General features: G+C 37.2%; 2 protein-coding genes across 22 annotated transcripts in view; one reads left to right on the forward strand and one right to left on the reverse strand.

Annotated features, from left to right (window-relative positions):
• Positions 1–21,421, forward strand: part of LOC111873842 (transmembrane protein adipocyte-associated 1 homolog) — a 72,496-nt gene that overhangs the window by 7,242 nt on the left and 43,833 nt on the right. For 2 of the 21 annotated variants that reach the window (XM_033755253.1, XM_023868851.2), the window contains exons 1-3: positions 12,310–13,268; positions 13,410–13,645; positions 20,380–20,512. In XM_033755253.1, the coding sequence (XP_033611144.1) occupies positions 13,497–13,645; positions 20,380–20,512 (282 nt within the window). In that variant the 5' untranslated portion in view covers positions 12,310–13,268; positions 13,410–13,496. Of the gene's footprint in view, positions 1–12,309; positions 13,269–13,409; positions 13,646–20,379; positions 20,513–21,421 lie in introns of those variants that run through there. The other 19 variants (XM_023868872.2, XM_023868871.2, XM_023868855.2 and 16 more) reach the window with 18 other exon arrangements.
• LOC111873846 (neuralized-like protein 2) lies at positions 10,355–12,284 on the reverse strand. Its single transcript, XM_023868874.2, has 2 exons — positions 11,197–12,284; positions 10,355–10,882 (listed from the first exon to the last, which is right to left on the reverse strand). The coding sequence occupies exons 1-2, from the start codon at positions 11,891–11,893 to the stop codon at positions 10,767–10,769; spliced, it is 813 nt and encodes a 270-aa protein (XP_023724642.1). The 5' UTR covers positions 11,894–12,284; the 3' UTR covers positions 10,355–10,766.

Raw genomic sequence — 21,421 nt, forward strand, 5'->3', positions numbered from 1 at the left:
TCTAATTTTATTTTTTGATTTACTAATTTGCTTCTCATAGTTCATCTTTTTGGCTTGATTTATCACTTTGGTTAATATTTTACAGTAGTTCTTATAATATATACTTATTATAGGACTTTTGTTTTTTTTTACTTCCGCATACAAAGCTCTTTTCTTCCTACAAGAAACAATAATACCAGTAGTAATCCATGAGCTTTGTTTACTTTTTTTGCTTTGAGTAATTGGAAATGATGCATAAAAATGTCTTAAAAATATATTTAAGAAATGATTAAAACTGATATTAATATCACTATTGTTAAAGACCGATTCCCAATTCTCATAACTTAATTTCATTCTAAAATCTGCCATGGTATAATCATTTACATTTCTTATTAAATATACATCATTCTTAGTAATACTGAGTGTTGGTAAATGTACAATTAATAGTTGAGCTTCATGGTCAGATAGCCCATTAGACTCTGGAAGAATTTCATAATCAGAAAACTGCTGCTCATCGATGAATATATTATCAATAATTGTAGATGTATTTGGTCCAATCCTTGTGGGAAATGTAATAATACTTTTCAAATTGTAAGAACTTAAAATATCTTCTAGTTTAACTTTCCTAAGGCAATTTTCCATATAATTCACATTTTATTATTTTATAACTTCACTAACATACATACTTACATACATACATACATCTGCGTTTCAGGATATTCATAAGTGCAATCTGCACTGAATATGAAACATGTCACAAGCTATACAAACAACAGTACATCTTTACAATTCCAACATGCCATATCTCAATAACAAACAAACATAAATGCAAACAATGTGCATCTAAATAAATACATAAAATACAGATTATATTTACACTTAATGTCTATATTGTCTATACTGTGGGACATCCATCAGTCAGCATGCACTCCCCTTCTATTCCTTAGCTGTTGATCCCAACAGAAGAGCAAAAATTCATCAACAGCATATGACATTATGTATTAGGACATCCCTTATTTCTTTTGTAAACTGTTTTTTATCATGTACTAAATCAGTCAAATAATCAGGCAGACTGTTAAATATTTTTATGCTCATGCAATGGACCCCTTTCTGCCTCATTGCAAGATGTGATTGTAGGACATGTAAAATTCTTTCCTGTCTTGTCAGTCTCTCATAAATTGAATAATTAAAAGTAAAATACTCCAAGTTTTTATCATAAAAGTCATCAGAGATAAAATATATTGAGAGACCAGTGTTAACTCTTTGACTGGCGCGGGCGTGTTTTAACGCTGGGGTGATGCCAACCGTTCCCTGGCGTTGGCGTGTTTTAACGCTTTGAAAATCTCTTCCCTTATTTGCTCTCTTGGCACTCATCAACCAAAGACATATATATGGTAGTTTTTGTGCATGGTTGTAAAGAACCCTTGTAAACTTTGTGGGGGTCTATATTACTCTCAGAACCCTCTGAGAAGGAAAAGTTCAAAAAATATTTCACATTCATTCAGTTTCACCGTGTCTTCTCGCAGCAATTGTCGACATGTTCCTACAGACCAGCTGGAAAGTGTTGTGAAGGAGATTTGTGCTGATGATGATAGTGGCGATGAAATAATGATTCCTGAATTGGATGAATTTGATAGTGACAATAATACAGTGATAGACAATGATCCACAAGACAGTAATGATGAACATTTAGCTAACACGAGTGCGGTGCCTGACGCCCAGAAAAATACAAGAGGAGAAATTACAAATTAAAAGATTTTATATTGAACTGTGTAGAAAAAATGACAGAACCAAACAAACAGTGTGGAGAGGGAGAACAGTCAAGGAATGAAGTGAATGACGAAAATAATGCATCAGACTCGAGTGCAGTCAGGCCTCCGCACGCGACCTTGAAAAGACCACCAGTTAAAGACCCAGAAAATCGTCTAGAGGGTGGCCTGAAAGTTCACAAAATGGTCCATGTTCCTCCCAGTAACAATAAGAAGAATGGTGCCATGAGAAAGTGTCGAGTGTGTGCTAAGCACAAGATTAGAAAAGAAACAAGTATCATGTGTGCAAGCTGTTGTGTGGCTCTCTGCAAACTTTCATGTTTCAATGTTTATCACATGAAGAAAAACTACTAAAAAGGTATGGAAAGACATTTATTGCATAAAATATTGTCTTTTTAATAGTTCCTGAAAATTTCATTTTTAAAAACCAATTTTTGTTGAAGTTGTTTAGAAAAAAGCAAGCACATGCATCTTAGCGACATAAGGTTTAAATGGCCTGCCAGGACAGGGGTGGGATTTAAATACCCTTCGCGCCAGTCAAAGAGTTAATATATTTAACTTTATATATGCTGGCTTACATAACTCTCTATGTTTCATCCCCATTATTATTCTAATAGTCTTCTTGGCCTCTGATGAATTACCCCAAAAAAACTATTCCATATCTCATGAATGAATGAAAGTATGCATGATATATCATTTTAAGTGTTGTAACATTACTATATGTTTTCATAATTCATATTGCATAACATGTCTTTCCAAATCTGGGTAACAGTGATTGAACCTGTGTCATCCAATTCAAGAACTTATCAATTTCAATGCCCAAAAATTTAATATGAGTTTCCTCTCGTAATAATTCATCATTAAACTTTAAATGTACAGGCATATTGTCACGATTGATTGTTTCAAATTTTAACACTTTAGTTTTCCTCAAGTTTAGGGATAAGCCATTGTATTTAAATCACTGACTTAAGGAACTTAACATAAGTTTAGATCTTTCTTGAATTTAATCGATATTAATACCAAACACTAATATACTTGTATCATCGGCATACAATAATGACTTGTTGTCAGTAGTTAATGCTGATGGCAGATCATTAATATATAAAAGGAACAACAAAGGACCCAAAATCGAGCCCTATGGCACTCCATATTTGACAGTTTCCCAATCTGAACAGCATTTTCCATTCTCATTATTATACAGTTCAATTCTTTGCCTTCTATTTTCCAGATAGGACTTCAACCATATTTTCGTTTTATATGTTGCTAATTTACTCAAAAGAATATCATGACTCACACAATCAAATGCTGTTGTCAAATCACAAAAAATTCCTAATGAGTGATTGCTTCTTTCCAACGTTTCTAAAGTATGATTAGTTAATGTATATATTGCCATTTCTGTGTTACTGTTTTCCCTCAATCCAAACTGTGCAAAAGATATTAAATTGTTTGTATATATGTGTTGTTTTATCCTATTGTACACCACTCTTTCAAAGATCTTAGAAAAACTTATTAGCAATGATATTGGTCTGTAGTTTCTCATAATTGCCTTCTCACCTGTTTTGTATATAGGCCTTAATGAGGGAAATTTCATTCTATCAGGATATATTCCATGGTCAAAATATGCATTAAATATGTGACACAATGGTTTACTTATCTTAGTTATATAATATTTCAATATCTTACTAGAAATGCCACCATATCCTGTAGAATCTTTTGATTTTTGCAACATAAGTATGCTCTTTATTTCCACTTCCATTGTAGGTTCAGGGAATTTATCAAATTTCAGAGTGTCTAAGAATTTAATAGCTTCATTTTTATTGACACTTTTCGTTTCCAGATTCTCAGCTACAGTTATAAAGTATTTATTTAATACTTCTACTACTTCCTTAGTATTAGTTAATTTGCTTTCCCCACTTTCAATTCGGTTATATTATCTGGGCCCCTCCTTTTCCCAGTTTCTCTATTAATAATCTTCCAGGTTAATTGTATTTTGTTTTCTGAGTTGCTTATAAGTTTTTGGTAGTACAGTTTCATAGTTTCTTTTATTACTTTTGTTAATGTCAAACAGTACTTTTTATAGTATGATTCCAATCTTTCATCCTTTGATTTTTTAACCAAGTTGTATAAAGCTCTTTTATGATTACAAGATGTTCGTATACCTTTGGTTATCCATTTATTGGTGTCTTTCTTTTTTTTGTACACCAGGGGAAAGCTGTTTTCTAAAATTGTTAAGAAGGTATTATGAAATTTATTAAATTTCATATTAACGTTCTCTTCATCATAAACTGCTTCCCAGTTTTAATTTTGTAATGCCCATTGGAAGTATGCTATGTTCTCATCATTGATATCCCTAAATGCTCTTACATGGTCCTTTTTCCTTATCACCTGTACATTTTCAAGTACTAAGATTTGCCCATCATGGTCTGAAAACCCATTTATTGCAGAATGGGTTTGAAATTTATTGAAGACATTCTTATCTAAGAAGAAATGATCTATGGGTGTGACAGAAGTGGGACCTATTCTAGTCGGACAGTCAATTATTTGAGCTAGATTATAAGTATCTAATAAGGATTGTAACTGTATATTTTTATGGTTTTCATTAGGGTAATTTATATTTGTATCACCACAAATTATCAGTTCCAATTTAAGGCTTACTAAATATTAAAGTGTAGCATCCAGCTGCTCAATAAATTGGCTGATGTCCCCTAAGTCAGCTTCTTCCTCTGCAATCCTTTTACTTCCGGGAAATGAGTCAAGAGATTAGAAGCTATCAATACTGGTGTCAAAAGTGACATACAGTGGAACCTCGCTTAACAAGCATAATTCGTTCCAGAATCTTACTCGTAATGCAAAAAAAAATTTCCCAAATAAATTAATGTATAATACGATAATGCGTTCCATGCCGAAAAAAATACTCAAAAAATTTTATGTATAACGTTTATTCAAAGAAAATTATATATACATTGTTAAGGAGCGTGAATCATCTTCATATTTTCTTCTATGCGGAATGAACCAACCTGGAATGCAAATTCGATTTGCAGAAAACAAAAAAAATCGAAATAATTAGTTTATTATTTATGATACATATCTAATTCTTTTTTACTAGAAAGCTGTCTAGAGACATTGTTTTTGCCGACGCTTCAAAATTTGGTGAAAATGCGACACAGCATTATCATTAAATAAATTTGTAGTGCATATAGCCACTGCATTATTAGAGTGATGCTTCTCAATGTACGATGAAACAGTTTCGCATGCTTTCAGCATTTCTCTTATTGTGCCAGAAGATTGTTGCTTTGCTGTTACCTCCTCCTGCTCCTCTGACAAACTCTCCTCCACAACTTCTTGCTGTGAAACACAATGCAACTCCAAATCGTGCAAATCGTTGATGTAGACCGATTGTATGTGCGTGCTAGATCAGCCACGCTCACTCCTCGTTCTCGCTTTTCAATGATTTTACGTTTCATTTCTACGGTTATTTTTATTCTCTTATGGCTGTCTTTTTGCGGCTTTTTCTTCGGGGACATTTTTGCAAGTGTTATTAAACTTTGCACAAAAAAAAAATCACAAATAATGTCTGAACACAAGTTTGGAAAAATGTGTGATCACAAGCGACACTAAGATGCTAGCAGAACGAGTGCTAAACACAGACTGATGTAACAAGTGCACAATCCAGGACTTCCGCTCTTGTCACTCATTAAGCGAGTCACTTTTTTACAGTTTGTTTTGCTCGTTATACAAATTACTCGTTATGAGAGGTGCTCGTTAAGTGAGGTTCCACTGTATTTGCTATAGTTCCAGCTCATATTTGTAGTCAAATGTTCCTCGATATTGTTTCTTAAATTTGTTGCTAGACTTCAGTAGATCACGCCCAGTATAGCTTTCCCTTATGGTAAAAATTACCTGGTAACCAAGGTGTTTCATTTGTATGTATATGAGAAGGTGTACTGGCAAGAAAGATATCAAAATGGTATGGCTTGTCTGGTTGATATCACAATCTTGAACATTCAGAACTACTTTTAGCCCCAAAAATATGGTTTCGTTCATTGTTTGAAGAGTTCTAACTTCATAACCACTGCTGTGAGAACCCCAAACTGTACATTTTTCTATTTATTGATTTCTTCAAGAGCAGGGATTAATATCGAAATAATTCTTGTGGTTTAACAGAACCTTCAGTTTATTCACATGTTTCAGCTTGCTTTGTGCTACACTAGCATATCCATGGAGAAAAATGTGACCCGAAATTTGAGTAATTTTTGTTATTCATGGCTCTTACTTGCATTTAACTCCTCCAACTTCTGCAAATCACGTGCATCATTTTTGTGGCCTCTGGAATATTTTTCATTGCCATGGCTATTTTAAAAATATGAGGGTTAATCATGATACCAGTGCTTTTCTTATAGGAGAAAGAATGGTGAAAGGCTAACTTGTACTTGAACTCATGCATGTAGCAGAAGAATTACTAACTACAACGTTTGTACTTACATGAATACATTATCAGTTTTATTAGCAGAGATACAATTGATAACGGGCAGGACAGATGCTGTACATTATAATGGTATGTAGATGGCTCAACCATTCTGACATTCAGGAAGTCATTTCGTTTTTTAGCATATGTTACATCAGATGATACACTACACCTGTTAGTCTGTTATGGAAGACAAATGGTCCTAAGAGCTGATGACCTAAGATGCCAACCAGAGACTCACTCCCATATATTACCAGGAACTGACTTCTAGACATATGTTGACTGGGACTTGTTTTCTCATTTGAGGGAGTACTACACGCCCTTAAAAACCGTAACCCTCTTTTCTAACACCCCATATATATGTATGTACACACATACACACATTAATCTCTCATCATGAGACTTGCAGTTTCTGTTGAAACATGGAGTCACATTAAGAGAGAAAAAATCCCTTTGTGTACTTACTGCAGTAAGTCACTTATCTAAGTTCAGCCTGGAGTTGTCATCACGTGTAATTCTCTCCCAGTAACATCTGAACTGAGATTTTCATAAAACTCTGTACAAATGTCCTGCTGTTGGAGGTTGTCCCACCTTCACATTTTTTAATATACTACAACTAGTAACGTTTTCTTACAAGTTATTTAACAGTGCTGTCAGCACTAAGATTATAGAACATCAGGCCACCAATGAAAATTACATGGTGGTAATGCTAACTTCAGAAGTCTAGGTGATCCTAGCATCGTTAAATGTAGGGCACTGGAACATGCTTAAATCAGTGTGGTGAAGCAGCAGAACTTTAATTAGTAACTATATATTTAGTGATCTGTTTATGTGCATAATTTGTACTACTCTAAATTCCCTTCAGATTAAAGTTGCTAGAAAAAACCAGTGTTTTGTCATCACATTTTTAATGGAACAAGTCTAAAGGTGCTTTAGCACTGAAAATTATGCATGCTTATTTCTAATATTTATCATATTTTTTTTATTGCTAGTGGGGTGGGACTAAGTCCCTTGTAATGCGGCCACTTCTGGCCTATTGTACCAGCCCCAGGTGATAGTGGAGCAATTGGCGGAATGAATATTGGCAGGGGAAACAGAAGTACTCGGAGAAAACCTGCCCCAGCGCCACTTTGTCCACCACAAATCCCACTTGACCAGACCCGGGATCGAACCCGGGCCACCGCAGTGGGAAGTCAGCGACTAACCGCTTGAGCTATGGCGCAGCCCATATTTATCATATACAAAAATATGGGAAGTATAGTAAAAATAACCATTTACAGTATAATTTGTGATGAAGGTAGAGGAATGTTCAGATGTAATCTTGAATTATCGTTGATCCACTTAACATATGTACTTGAACACTGAGTATATATTTGTGCTTTTGTAACAGAAAACGTAAGTGCTGAAGTCAGTAAGAAACTGCATACACAACTCTTCAAGATTCATTCAGACAGATGTAATTGTAACAGAATCCCAGTATATATATTAGCCAGAATCTGTTTCCATACTGGTTCACACAGATCATTTTAACATATTTCTATATACATGTATCTAAGATTTGGTACCATCTTTACAATAATATTTATATCCAGCATCTTTCAACTATGTCGTATAGACCAACAAAGGAAAGTGATAACTTAAACCGTGATGAGAAGAGACTAATTACAGACTTTGATGCCACTGCAGTATATTGTAACTGCCTCATTTTAAACACTGACACTGTGAACATAGCATTATTTTAAGTACTCATGGTGCTGGCATACTTTGTAAACCACTTCAATAGAGGTTCTGGGGTATGGGAAAATATATTGGGACTAGAATTACTTGTGGAAAAATCAACACCTTATGAAAAGAATATTCCACTTCCATGAAGTGCCACCTTGCATACTAGTACTGCAGAAGTGTGTTATGGGGGTAATCTAAGATATGGCCAAACTCAGAATAAAAGGACCATCTCCGAGGAATGACAAAATTACATACTGAGAAGATTAGTTCTGTAAGGCAAAGCCAGTGGGTTAATTTTGATGTAAATATACAATTTAACTATTCTGTTTTTAATGTAAAGGTATAGTAGTGAAGACTGGCGACATAAATCAGTGGTCACCAACAGGAATATCACTAAAGCTCTAGGCTCTGGAAACAAAACTAGATTACAGAAATTATAATGAAGAAATGTGGTTCTCAGTTACTTCAAGCTGGACATCTTACAAGACATTATATTGCAGGCAACAAATATTTCCAGGTGTTTAGTAGAACAAAACTCAGACTATATCTGATATGTCACTGACAGTTTCAGTGTAGGTAATATTTTTATTTAAATAAAGTAAGGTAAAGTTGTCCCTGTGATTAACTAAGCACTATGCCATGAAGACATATGAGGGAGTAGATGCATAGATCCACACATTCCTGACCTAACACTAACTGGAGTGGTCAGCTTCACACCCTGGCCATTTTACACCAGGGAAAGAGCCCATAGTACACATTGGATATGGGGTTGGGTGAGTCCCAGAGCCGGTCTGAAAGACATAATATTTTTATTTCAATTAGGAGGGAAGTATTGTGCAATATCCTGATAAGAGTTTGGGGTACCCATGAAACTAGTCAGGCTGACTTAAATGTGCTTAAATGAAACGTATGCTGAAGTCCATATAGGTAATCATTTGTCTGATGGTTTCCCTATCCAGAATGATCTAAAACAAGGAGATGCTTTATTGCCACTCCTTTTCAATTTTGCATTAGAATATGCCATTACGAAGGTCCAGGAAAACCAGGTGGGACTGAAATTAAACAGGACACATCAGCTGTTGGTCTATGCCGATGATGTGAATCTACAGGGTGATAATATAAATACCATAAAGAAAAACACACAAACTTTAATTGACACAAGTAAGGAGGTTGGTCTAGAAGTAAACACAAAGAAAACTATTTTTTTTATTACTAGTGGGGTGGGACTTAAGTCCCTTGTACTGTGGCCACTTCTGGCTTATTGTACCAGCCTCGGATGATAGGTGAGGGTGATTGTGGAGCAATTGGTGGAATGAAGATTGGCAGTGGAAACCGAAGTACTCTGAGAAAACCTGCCCCAGTGCCACTTTTGTCCACCACAAATCCCACCTGACCAGACCTGGGATCGAACTCGTGTCACCATGCTGATATATTGGGTTTCTGGTCCAGTGATTGAGGCTAGCTCTTTCTAACGGACCCAACAGAATAGGTGTTTCCCTTTTCCTTCACCTGAGGACGGAAACAGATCCAGTTTCCGAAACGTCGTGTTTTTATTTGTTATCTTAAAAACCAGGACGATGGATAAAGTCCAGAAACCCAATATATCAGTGTGTTATACACCATCGTCAGAATCCTATAGTAACTACTCGTGTCACCATGGTTGGAAGCCAGCGACTAACCGTTTGAGCTATTATGTTGCTCTCAACACCAGACTGCAGGGCAATATCAAGACAAGGACAGCTAACAGAGCCTTTGAAAATGTGGCACATTTCAAATATTTTGGAACAACAGTAACAAATAAAAGTTTGATTAGGGGGAAAATTGAGATTAAACTCAAGTAATGCTTGTTACCATTCAGTCCAGAACCTTTGGTCTCCTCGTCTGCTGTCTAAAAACATAAAAATTAAAATATACAAAATTATAATTTTGCCTGTGGTTCCGTATGGTTGTGAAACTTGGTTTCTGACATTAAGGGAGGAACATGGACTGAGGGTGTTGAGGAAAATATTTGGACCAAAGAGAGATGAAGTGACAGGAGGTTTGAGAAAACTGAATAATGAGGAGCTTCATAACTTGTACTCTCCTCCAAGTATAATTAGAATGATCAAGTCATGGAGGATGAGATGGGCAGGGCATGTAGTATGAAGGGGAGAGAAGAGGAATGCATATAGGATATTGGTGGGAAATCCAGATGGAAAGAGACCACTGGGGAGACCAAGGCATAGGTGGGTGAACAATATTAAACTGGATCTTAGAGAGACAGGATGGGATGGTATGGAATGGACTGATCTGGCTCAGGAAGGGGGTCAGTGGAGGCTCTTGTGAGCATGGTAATGAACCTTCAGGTTCCATAAAATGTTGGGAAGTTCTTGAGTAGCTGCACAATTGTCAACTTCTCAAGAAGGGTTCAGCTCTATGAGTGAGTGATAATAAATATTTATTTAATGGACACTAAACAAAAATGTAGATACAATTTAACAGGTCACATTCTGTGCTTCCAAATTCAATCTTGCTGAGCATTTGAAGCCATGTGCATGTCACCTCAAAAAATTATTAAGCTCTGTTACTGATTTTATTCAACTTAGGAATAAAGTAATTAATAACATCAGCTCTCTAACCACAATCTACTGTCTCACATTGCACCACTCTAGCATACACATTTCCTTCCATTTACTTGGCAGTTAGGCCTATCATGAATGTAAATCTCCAGTGACTAGTTTCACTCACATATGCTGTTTCCAAAATGTAAATTAAAACGAAAGAACAGAATTCACCTATGTACACAACTCAGTACCACTCAACAGAATGCAAAAAAAAAAATCAACAATTCAAGACTGGTACAAAAGATATTCTTTGAGCATCTTAGGTAGAGGAAGAGATGAAACAGCTGTCTTTGTGATGTGCTGAAGGATAGCATCACGACAAGCACTCTGCAATGTTGGCACTGGAATTAAGAATAAAATAATATAAAATACTACTGTCAAATTGGTTCATAATACAAATATTGTTTTATGGAATAACTGTAAACCAGCAGTCACATATTGAAAACTTTAAATGTAATAAATACAAACCACTCCATCTAATGTGACATGTAAGTTTTTACTACGTTAAAACAAATCAAATTTAACTGTAACATAATCTAATTTTATGCAATCTCACTTATCACTTTAAAATTTATATTTAATATCATAGCAATCTAACTAATTTCATGATTTATAACAATTATCATCTTCTAATCAAATACATCTGGTTAATTACCTTCATAAAGCTGAACTATTCTCACTTGCTTTGTTGTTCCATAAACATCAATAACTGCATGTAAAGGACCTTCCTTATAAGGGATATCCTTTGTACAGGGCCCTTGATCTTCACCATTAATAATGAAGTGCATTTCAGCATAGTCTCCTTTACCATAATTAGAGCTTGGAACATAAACCACACCTATTCGACTACCAACATCTGTTGGAAGAATATCTTCAGCAGGGCTAGATGGTGAAGGACGTAGAAGACTACGGGGTATGGAACCCCGTGAAGTACGCACATTATGCCCATCACCCAAGACCCTATGATCTGCCTCTTCAGGCCTTGAGCTTTCTGTTACACTTCCATATTCATAAACATTATTATGAGACTTTGTGATAGCAAAGATCCATGATGTTCCCATGTTAGCAAGATCTGGTAACGCATACTCAGGTAAACCACCCACACCTGCAGCAGCTGCTTCAGGATCCAACTGCGTCAAACCCAAACGCATATGTCCACTCCAACCTCTTTCATTCTTCTCAATTTCCAACAGAAAAATTTCTCCTGGAAGTAAAGGCTTCTCACTAAACGTAAGGGCATTTGCAAAACTTGCTTTGCGATAAGCTACTGTATTATCATCATATAGAATTATGTTTCCTCCATGATCGGGATGAAATCGGGTTATCATTTTCCGAACACTTTTTTCACTCATTGTATTTGGTATATGTACTTATTGCATACAATAGATGTAAGGCCTTTCAACAGTCGGGTCTCTTTTTCTGACACTACGGCCATTAATAACTGACACCCTCAGTACTTCAAATCATTTTTCATTACCATATTCCATAAGCATGCGAACATTTGCTCGTCTAATAAAATGTATATGGGAATAACACAACACTCAAATAAAAGGAATCGGCACGATGCATACAGCAACAGTCTCAATTCACGTTAAAAATAAAACTACCATGAATTATCAATAATTAGTCTTCCATACTCAACTTTCAATACAGCATGAATTAAACGGGACACGTAACCGCATTTGACCAGCAATGCCGCTATCAAATATATCCACAGAGTAAAAATATAACCGCCGACGACAGCTTTCCCAACAGCCTTTGCTGTCACAGATCGTCACAGATGAACTGCCTCAGATGCAGCTCAACACGCTCTACACCCTCTACACGGTCTAATGTGTTCATTGTAATGTGATCGAATAATATGTAGACGAATTAGGTTCTCATATTTGTGTTTGCTAGCATAGTATTTTACATACATGAGACAGCCAGTGTGTATATTTAAGATTCTGTTATTTTAAGTACTTTGTGATTTCCTTTGAACCTCAACACTAGAATTTCAGCGCGATTATGTATGTTTTCATGTGCTCTACTTTCGTAGTCTGATACGGTTGAAAGATCTGTGTAATACGTATTGTAACCGCCTAACAGGACAAGGTGTAAGAAAGGTAGTAATGTGTTAACGTCAGACTTATCGAGAAATATGTTTGGTAGGAAATGGATATGGAGGGCGTGATGAAATTTAACATTTGTGCATCGTGTTTGATGTGTATGTGAGTTACGGAGATGTTGAAGTAGGTACTGCATATGAAAAACGTATAATATTTTATTTACTTACAACATTAACATTGACACAGACACGAAATTTAGTCTTGGAATGGTTGTGCACAAGGGTGAATAAAATGAATCTAGTTTACATTTATATTTAGTTGACCCAGTTTTAATGCGTTGTGATATTCATTCATATCATTGACCTTTGATCTGTTGTGTGTTGAAGTCAAAATAATATCAGCATAAACTGTGGCAATCCTGTGGGTTACCCGGGAATCGAAAATAATAAACGAAGCATGTAGTTAATGAACAGCTGTTGCCAAATGACCCATTATGGGAATGTATCAACATGACGTCCGTTTTTTCACTCGGATTACAAAATATATATTATTTGAAGTAATCTTGAATGTGTTATGTAAAATGGGAGTGTTTTTAAGTAATTAATTCCTTGTGAACAGTGCCCAGGTCTAAATTGTGGGTTGTATTGTGCTCATTTAAACAAATGACAATGTTGCTAAGGTAATAAATAGCCAATAATGTTTTGCTATATAATATCTACATTTTTTCTTATAACATTATAAATCAAAATTGAAAAGGAAGTATTTATTTACATGCAGTTTTACTGCCCTGGTATTGTATATTGAGACTGTATTTTTTCAGTTGTCAGTCCGCATGTAATGGTAGAGGAGTAGTGGCTCTATGTGCTTGTATTCAGTGTCTTCACAGACTGGCTTAGTTTCATAACTCATGTTGGTGGCTGGTGAATACGGTATGGCAGAAGGTGCTTCATCAACATCTGTTACAAGTTTGCATCCAAATATTACGGAGTCATCAGTACCCTTAGAAGAGGACCACTTCTGCAAGCTAATTTTATATATTGAAATTAGTAATTCCAGGTAATCTTGAATAAATAAATATGGATAAATCTAAATATGCAAACATGACATTAAGCTAAAATCAACAAAGTTGTAATATTACTTCATGCACTGTTTTTATTTTCTTCTTCTTTTCCCCCTGATAACATGTTTGCTGGTATTCTCAAGGTTGAAATATACAGTCCATCGGCAGATGTGTGATATTTAATCATTGATACATTTGCTGTTAAGCAGCATTTTTTTGCTGCTGTGCATGCTTGTATGCACTGGTTGGAGAATGCCTTGACCATATGTAATTAATAATCTGAGGATGTTCCAAAATGTAATTATCTGGAAACAGCAATAAATGAATTAACCCTTTCGCGCGGTCATTTAAATTCCACTGCCGTGTCTCTCCGGCGGTAATATATTCAGCCGTCCATTTAAATTTTGCTCGAAAATGATTTATTCTACATTGTTCTTAAATTATATGAGATAGAAACATGAAACTTTCACTAAAATTATCTTAAAAGGTGGTTTTATAACCTTACCTTATAATATGAGTGCCCGATAACTTGGCAATGGAAGCAGTTGGTTTAGAATTTGAGCAGTGTAGGGTAGGCCTTGAAGCATGAAACTTTCACTAAAATGATCTTAAAAGATGATTTTATAACCTTGCCTTATAATATGAGCGCCCGGTATCTCGGCAATGGCAGCAGGTGACGCCTTGAAGCATTCACCACACCAATATTGTGTATCTTTTCTTTGGCCCTTTTTTTTTTAACCACACATCTTCTGTGCGGCCTTGCTTTCTTCCCCGTGGGGGGAATACAAGAGGAAATGTCTCTCTGGGAGTTGTACTGCTTGCCAGATTAGCTGCAGTAAATTCAACCTTTATGTTATCATAACAAGGGGTTGGTGCTTCTGCGTTTCATATTCTAAGAAGTCGTAGGGGTGACCACAGAATTCATGAAGTTGTTCTAAGAACTGGGTGGTAGGTAGTGCATGAAAGCAGAGCTTAGCTGGCTCAAAAAAAATATTTATGGTCATCCCTCGAAACGACCACCAAGGTCAGTACGATAAAATGGAGTCAACTGGAGTGATAATACATGAAGGAATGAGTTCTTTTCCCCCCCACACACTCCCGTATCGTCACAGGGGGTGACCACAGTGTTCTGCCTTAATTCGTGACGTTATTCTAAGAATTGGCTGCTATGTACTGTGCGAAATCAATCGATCTTGCAAGAATAAATTTTTGGACATCCCTCTTCTAAGAATTCCAATTGAGTGTGTTAGTGTGGCCAGCTCAGGGCAATATGATATTATAAACACAGCACATATGACGTGTCTGCTGTTTATAACTTCATAGGAAAGAAAACACGCCATTCATAACAGTTTGAATGAGGAAACTTCTTCCAAGAGCAACAGGAATTTTGCTGCAAGACAGGCATATGTAACGATGACAGCGCAGCTAAACTCGTGCCTCATTATATACGGTTCTCCTGACAACAGGCCAGCGAAAAATCTAACAATCTACAGCAAAACCATCAATTATTATGGGCGTTATAATATAGGTGTGCAGCTGGACGAAACATAGACGTCGAACCCCCGCAGACGATTTAAATACCTGACGAAACATACACGTCAAACCAGCCTGAACGGTTAAGTATCTTGGACAGGACAAAAAACATTCAATAGTGGTATTTATATAAATGATAGGTACAAATGGATTATGAACAAACATTTAGAATTTGTACTTAATCGTTACTTCAAAATTTGAAGTTAGGTTCACGCTGCAGTATCACAAACTTACTCTGTCAGTATCATTTTCAGCAGTTGGCCACTGTTTACGCTCACTGTAAAAGGTCCAGAACCTGCTAAGGTCATACTGGGATGCTTTATCAAGATATTGTGACGTGGATGATGCAACGGGAAGTAGGGGTCATGTGAACTCTGCAGTCTCGCGAGTGACATCACATACCCCCACCCCTTCCATTATCACACAGTGCTTGGTAAACACTCTGCTGCCTCCTGCGGTGACGTAACAGAAGAGCAACTGTGTCAGGCAACCATTGCCGCGGTGACGTAACATCACTTCCCACAGTAATGTAACAAGGGACACCGCAGTTACTACACAGCAGTAAACTGCTCTCGACCGTGTTGCCCAGGCATGCCTGTAAACACGATGTTATGCAACAGTGGTAGCTATCGCGTAACTGTTTTCTGTGTTGTCAGTGCGGAAGCTACTAGAGTTACTAGTGAGTAACGATTAACCAGTCAGTTGAATTGTAGCAATCGCCGAGTTTGGTTGTATCGAGTGCATGGCAGTGACTACAGGAGAAGTAGTGTGATAGTGCAAATGGCAGTAGTGGTGTAATTGTGAATTGTATAAGTGTGAGAGCAAGTGTTCAATAAATTCACTATATCCAAGACGGTGTGAAGTTAGTTGTCACGTTATACACCCCACACATGACAAATTGGTGTCAGAATTGGTTACGAACTTACACACGCGAAAACCATGCGAATAAGACATGGAGTCACAGAAGATGTTGGAACTTCTGCTGAGGAAGATGGTGCCATGCAAAAGAAGATGGAGACAGACAAAGAAGATTTGATGGCAAAATTAGATGTCACCCAAGAAAAAGCAAAATTAGATGCCTGCTGAGAAACGATGGACGTGCATCTATAAGAGCAAGAGCCGACCTCGGTGGAAACGAAACCTAAGGTGGCACAAAAAGAAGTCCCCAAGGAAGATGCCATTGTGCAACTGGTCAAAGGACGGAAGAGGCGGTTTAGGGGCAAGAAGCAAGCTGCAGAGCGATGTGGGGAGCCGAAGGAACTGACCCAAGGAGTTTGTGGACCCTGGAGGAAGTTGGCTGCCACCCGCAGGGAGGTATCCCATTGCGCAACAGTGGCACGACATAGGAGAGATGCCTTCAAGGAAGAACGGACCCAAAATCAGGTTGGGTGCCAAAAGAAATGTGATGCTGATCCTGGAAGGATGAACTGCTGTGCAGGAGTGGCACGGTGCAAGGGACACATCATCGGGAACAACCAGATTAGGAACAGCATTGCAAGAGAAGCCCTCAAAGGGCGGAGACGTCAGGTGGAATGGAGGGCAGCATTGGAGTGAAGAATGAACACACAAGACGGCAGCTGCATCCTGGGAATGAGAGAACAGTGAGCTGAACCCTTAGGAAGACCCTAGGGCTGGATATCAGGCAACAAGCAGTAGAGATTTCCAGTGGATTACAGAACATCAAAAACTGGACCTTGTGGAGGGGTTGACCCCCTCCAAAACGAAAAAGAAGCAGAGCACAGAAGAGGAGCTGGTAAATTAGAAGCACCGGCCTCCCCAGAGAGAGTGAATGTGCACTGGATGAAAGTGAGGAGTGAATGTGATACAAATGGATCTTCTGGCACGTTAGCAGGAAACCGCTAGAGATGAGCTGGTCTTACAGAAGGAGCAAATGTAGTAGTTAAAGAATGGACAACAGGAAGAAAAAGGAATGGGGATGTACCGTTAGGCTGTTTGGGATGAACAACCTTTAGAAAGGAGCAGTGTGATATGGATGGCGCAACAGGAAGTAGGGGTCACGTGAACTCTGTGGTCTTGCGAGTGACGTCCCATACCCCCACCCCTTCCATTATCACGCAATGCTCAGTAAACACTCCATCGCCTCCCACAGTTACGTAACAGAAGAGCAACTGTGCCAGGCAACCATTGCCGTGGTGACATATAACATCACTTCCCACAGTGACGTAACAAGGGATACCGCGGTTACTACACAGCAGTAAACAACTCTCGACAGCGTTGCCCAGGCACGCCTGTAAACACGACATTACACAACAGTGGTAGCTATTGCATAGCTGTTTTCTGTGTTTTCAGTGCGGAAGCTACTAGAGTTACTAGTGAGTAACGATTAACCAATCAGTTAAATTGTAGCAGTTGCCGAGTTGGGTTGTGTCGAGTGCATGGCAGTGACTACAGGAGAAGTAGTGTGATAGTGCAGATGGCAGTAGTGGTGTAATTGTGAATTGTATAAGTGTGAGAGCGAGTATTCAATAAATTCGCTATATCCAAGACGGCGTGAAGTTATTTGTCGCATTATACACCCGACGCGTGACAATATTTTTGTTGTTGTTGCTGTTGCTGGTGTCGTGATTGTTAATAGGAATTTTTTTCTGTGTGCTTTCTTGGTTGCTTGCTTAAGAATTTCTCTGATGTGGCTTGGAGTCTTGAGGCAGGATTGATGACTGAACAAAGAACCTGTGATAGATTTTGCAGTAATTATTCCTGGCTTCATGTTTGAATATTCAGAGCACAAAAACTGCTGTGTTGTGAAGGATATCTTTTGTGACCTAGGTGATGAATTACCTGAGGTTTCTACTGATATGTATATTTTCTTGTAAAATGCAGTTGACCAAGGTTTAAAATATAATGTGTCATCACTGATGGGCATCTTTACATTAAAATTCTCCAGGGAACTTGATTGCTGGATTAACTTAGCATATTTCTCTGGATCATAACATGATCGGTTTCTTAAGTGGCATTTCATGACTGTAGAATCTGTCTTTGTAGCTAAGAATATCTGTGTACAAGGTAGTAATTTATAATTTTGTCAAAGTGTCTAGAATCTGGTAAAGATAAAAAAAAACTTACAACAGTCTGGTTCCTATTCTGGTCTCCACAGTTATCTGAAAACGGGTGTAATTCTCTAAAACTGTCAGAAACAATGTTCTTTATGTAATCTTTCAAAACTTAGTGTACTTCATTAAGATCATTTCTTGCTGCTTCAACATGGTAACTGCAGAAAGTACCCTCATTTGTTTTCATGTCATGTATTTCATTGTTATTCACTCAGAGCTGTCTGAGAGAAAAAAGAATCTCTTTGCACAGGAATGTTAGGCAAAGGTAAATTCTGTGTGAAACCAAATGAAAGGACTAAGATAATTTCACATGCTTTGCAGTCATGAGTTAACTTTTCCATGGTAATATGAATCTTTCTAGCTCTTTGTTTGTGAACCAGAAGTTAAGCAGCTGCAGTTCTTTTCATGACAACTTTGCATTGATTACACTTATGTCACTCACTGCAAGTGTATGTTCTGTTCATTTTTGTCACAAAATATTTAAATTTCTCTAGCATTATGATAGTGCAGTCATGCATAACTTTCACAATGAAATGCATTTTGCACTTGAAAGTAAATTTGGTCTCAGTAATACCATAAAACATTGCAGCTGGTCTGGGCCTGCACAGTCTGCTAACTAAATTTCCTAATCATTGTAAATACCATCTCACTAGGCCAGTAGTACATGATCTTACTTGTTGACCCCTGTGAGCTTTATGAGCCTTTGTTTTTATTTTTGGTGTGTGTCATGACATTCCTTTGGCATATTTGAGAATGTCATACCACTGCCTTACAGAATATATAGATTTGAAACTGATTGAACTCTATTTTGTTAACATTTAAACATTTCTAGGTAAGACTTCACTTACATTTTATGCTTTTTTCCTCACCAGCATAGATTGTGGATTCTGAATATACATTAATACATTCATTGTATCAAGAAACCACATTCAGATGTCGACTGATGTGCTCTCCATTGGTACTAGCTGCATTCCAGAAAAGGGTCTGTCTGTGACATCACCTTTCTGAAGTATACAGATATACTCATATATAGCATACTATTCTGATGTTGATGTATGCAAATTGGCCCTCTTTTGGCACAAAACAATGGGAAAATTTGAAACTAAATGTAAAAATTATTGTCAGTAGTTTGATTTTTTCGGGATTGACCCCTTTTCTGATGTAATACATTCAAATAGAAAAGAAATTCAAGGTGGAAAGTTACCATCCTTTCAGCCTTCAGGAACACATAAAAAAGGTGATTTTGCCACTTGTTATGTATGGTAGTGAAAGGTTCACTCCCTAGTCTTCATCCAGGATTAGAGTAAAGAAACATCCATAATCGCAAGTTTTTGTTGTTTTTGTCACTGTCATTGTAACAATGACAATGAACATAATTTAGAATACCATAGTAAAGCACATTTCTATCCTTCACTCTGCATGTTCTTATGTTAAGACTGTCTGCTAAACCTTTGCATCATAAATAAGCCTNCCCCCCCCACCCACCCTCAGTTATTCCACTGAGTGTTTTAGAATTCATTACTGAAGATGTTTGTACAGTTAAACCTTCCATCCACCCTAAATGGATGTACCTCAGGACCCAGACAGAGTATAGCTCATTTACCTGAGACCAATGTAAGAGCAACCAGAATGAAGTTATTGTTAGAACTCAACACATGGCTGTGCAGGTCTGGCACCACATTGATCTCCCCTGGGTGGCTGGCTGGCTGAGCATGCACTGTGTCATGCAACATAATCCAGCAGAAGCATATCTCCAGTTTCTTCAAAGCTTCATCAGTTCTCCATTGAAACAACATGAATCTCCTATTACATAGTCACTTATGCTGACTACTTAAATTTCCTTGCCTCTCTGGGTAATAGCTACGCTCTTGTCTGATTTGAATACCAATTTCAGCACACTGGATATGTACCAGTAATTACCTCATCACGTAGCAATGGATGATCCACTGCACATGTAATTACAACTGGAAGGCTTTTATATTGGTGGTGCTGAATCCTATAACATAGTTTGTTATCATATTAATGAGTATGTAAGAGCATCAAGTATGCATGTGCCCACATTTAATTAATGTTACTAACAACTGAAAGTCACGTAGTAAACGCACCTGTTTTTTTTATGCTTTCAGAGTTCGGATTTGGGATGTAATCATTCTGGTTCCAAACCTCTTGTTTCTCCTGTTTCTTGCATTGAGATTCAACAGAGCACGATTAAAACTACGTGCCACTAGTAGCCCCATTTTCTTCACATTCTATGGACTGGTGAGTGTTCAGCGAATAGATCTGAAGCTGTACTGAAAACTGCTATTCATTTTTTGCTAACATAAAGCTTAGACATTGTTTGACTTCTTACACTTTATATACAGGGTATCATCTGTCATCTGACTCTAAAACTTGTATAACTTCTTTGCTGCTGAACGCAGTTGTACGAAATTTTCACAAATCCTTCTACAAATATTGGAAATTTCTTTGTTGTCATTGGCTGTGCTGAACTGAGTAACAACATGGTGTTATATGTGATAGATCATAAAGCATTTGTTATGAAAATTGGATATTTTGCTTGTTAATGTGACAGTTCATGTGGAAGTGTGTTTCATTAGAGAATCATGTGACATTCAAGACATCCAGATTGTTCTCCACTTGTGCTTTGTACTGCCTCGTGAAAGTGTAGGATTTGAGGGTTCCATCTCTTGACAGTGACTGACTTGGCTTCATTTTGTAGTGAAATGACAAGCTGTAAGGATATATTTTCTATGCAGTGCTGATTGAGACCCCAATCTGCTGTGCTATACATCTCAAGGTTTTGTATTTTTCTCAGCCTCTAATGAATAATGGGATAATATCTGTATGATATTGTGAATATATATTAATTAATAAACTTCATTACAAATAACGAAGAACATTTCCATACTAATTGCGGGTGTACACAGTGTTAACACAAGACACAAACACTGTCTTCATAAAGAAATTGCTAACCTCTCATGCTTTCAGAAAAGCACATATTATGCTAGGATCAACATTTTTAATAACCTGCCATCTGATCTCAAAGGTCTTATGAATGAAAGGGCACGATTTAAAATAGCACTGAAACGATACTTAAATACACATTCATTCTACTCTGTTGATGAATACCTATTGTCTAGAAAATAACTTATGTATCATTAAATAGCC

Source organism: Cryptotermes secundus, unplaced genomic scaffold (assembly GCF_002891405.2).
Source record: "Cryptotermes secundus unplaced genomic scaffold, Csec_1.0 scaffold414, whole genome shotgun sequence".
Taxonomy (NCBI): Eukaryota; Metazoa; Arthropoda; class Insecta; order Blattodea; family Kalotermitidae; genus Cryptotermes; species Cryptotermes secundus.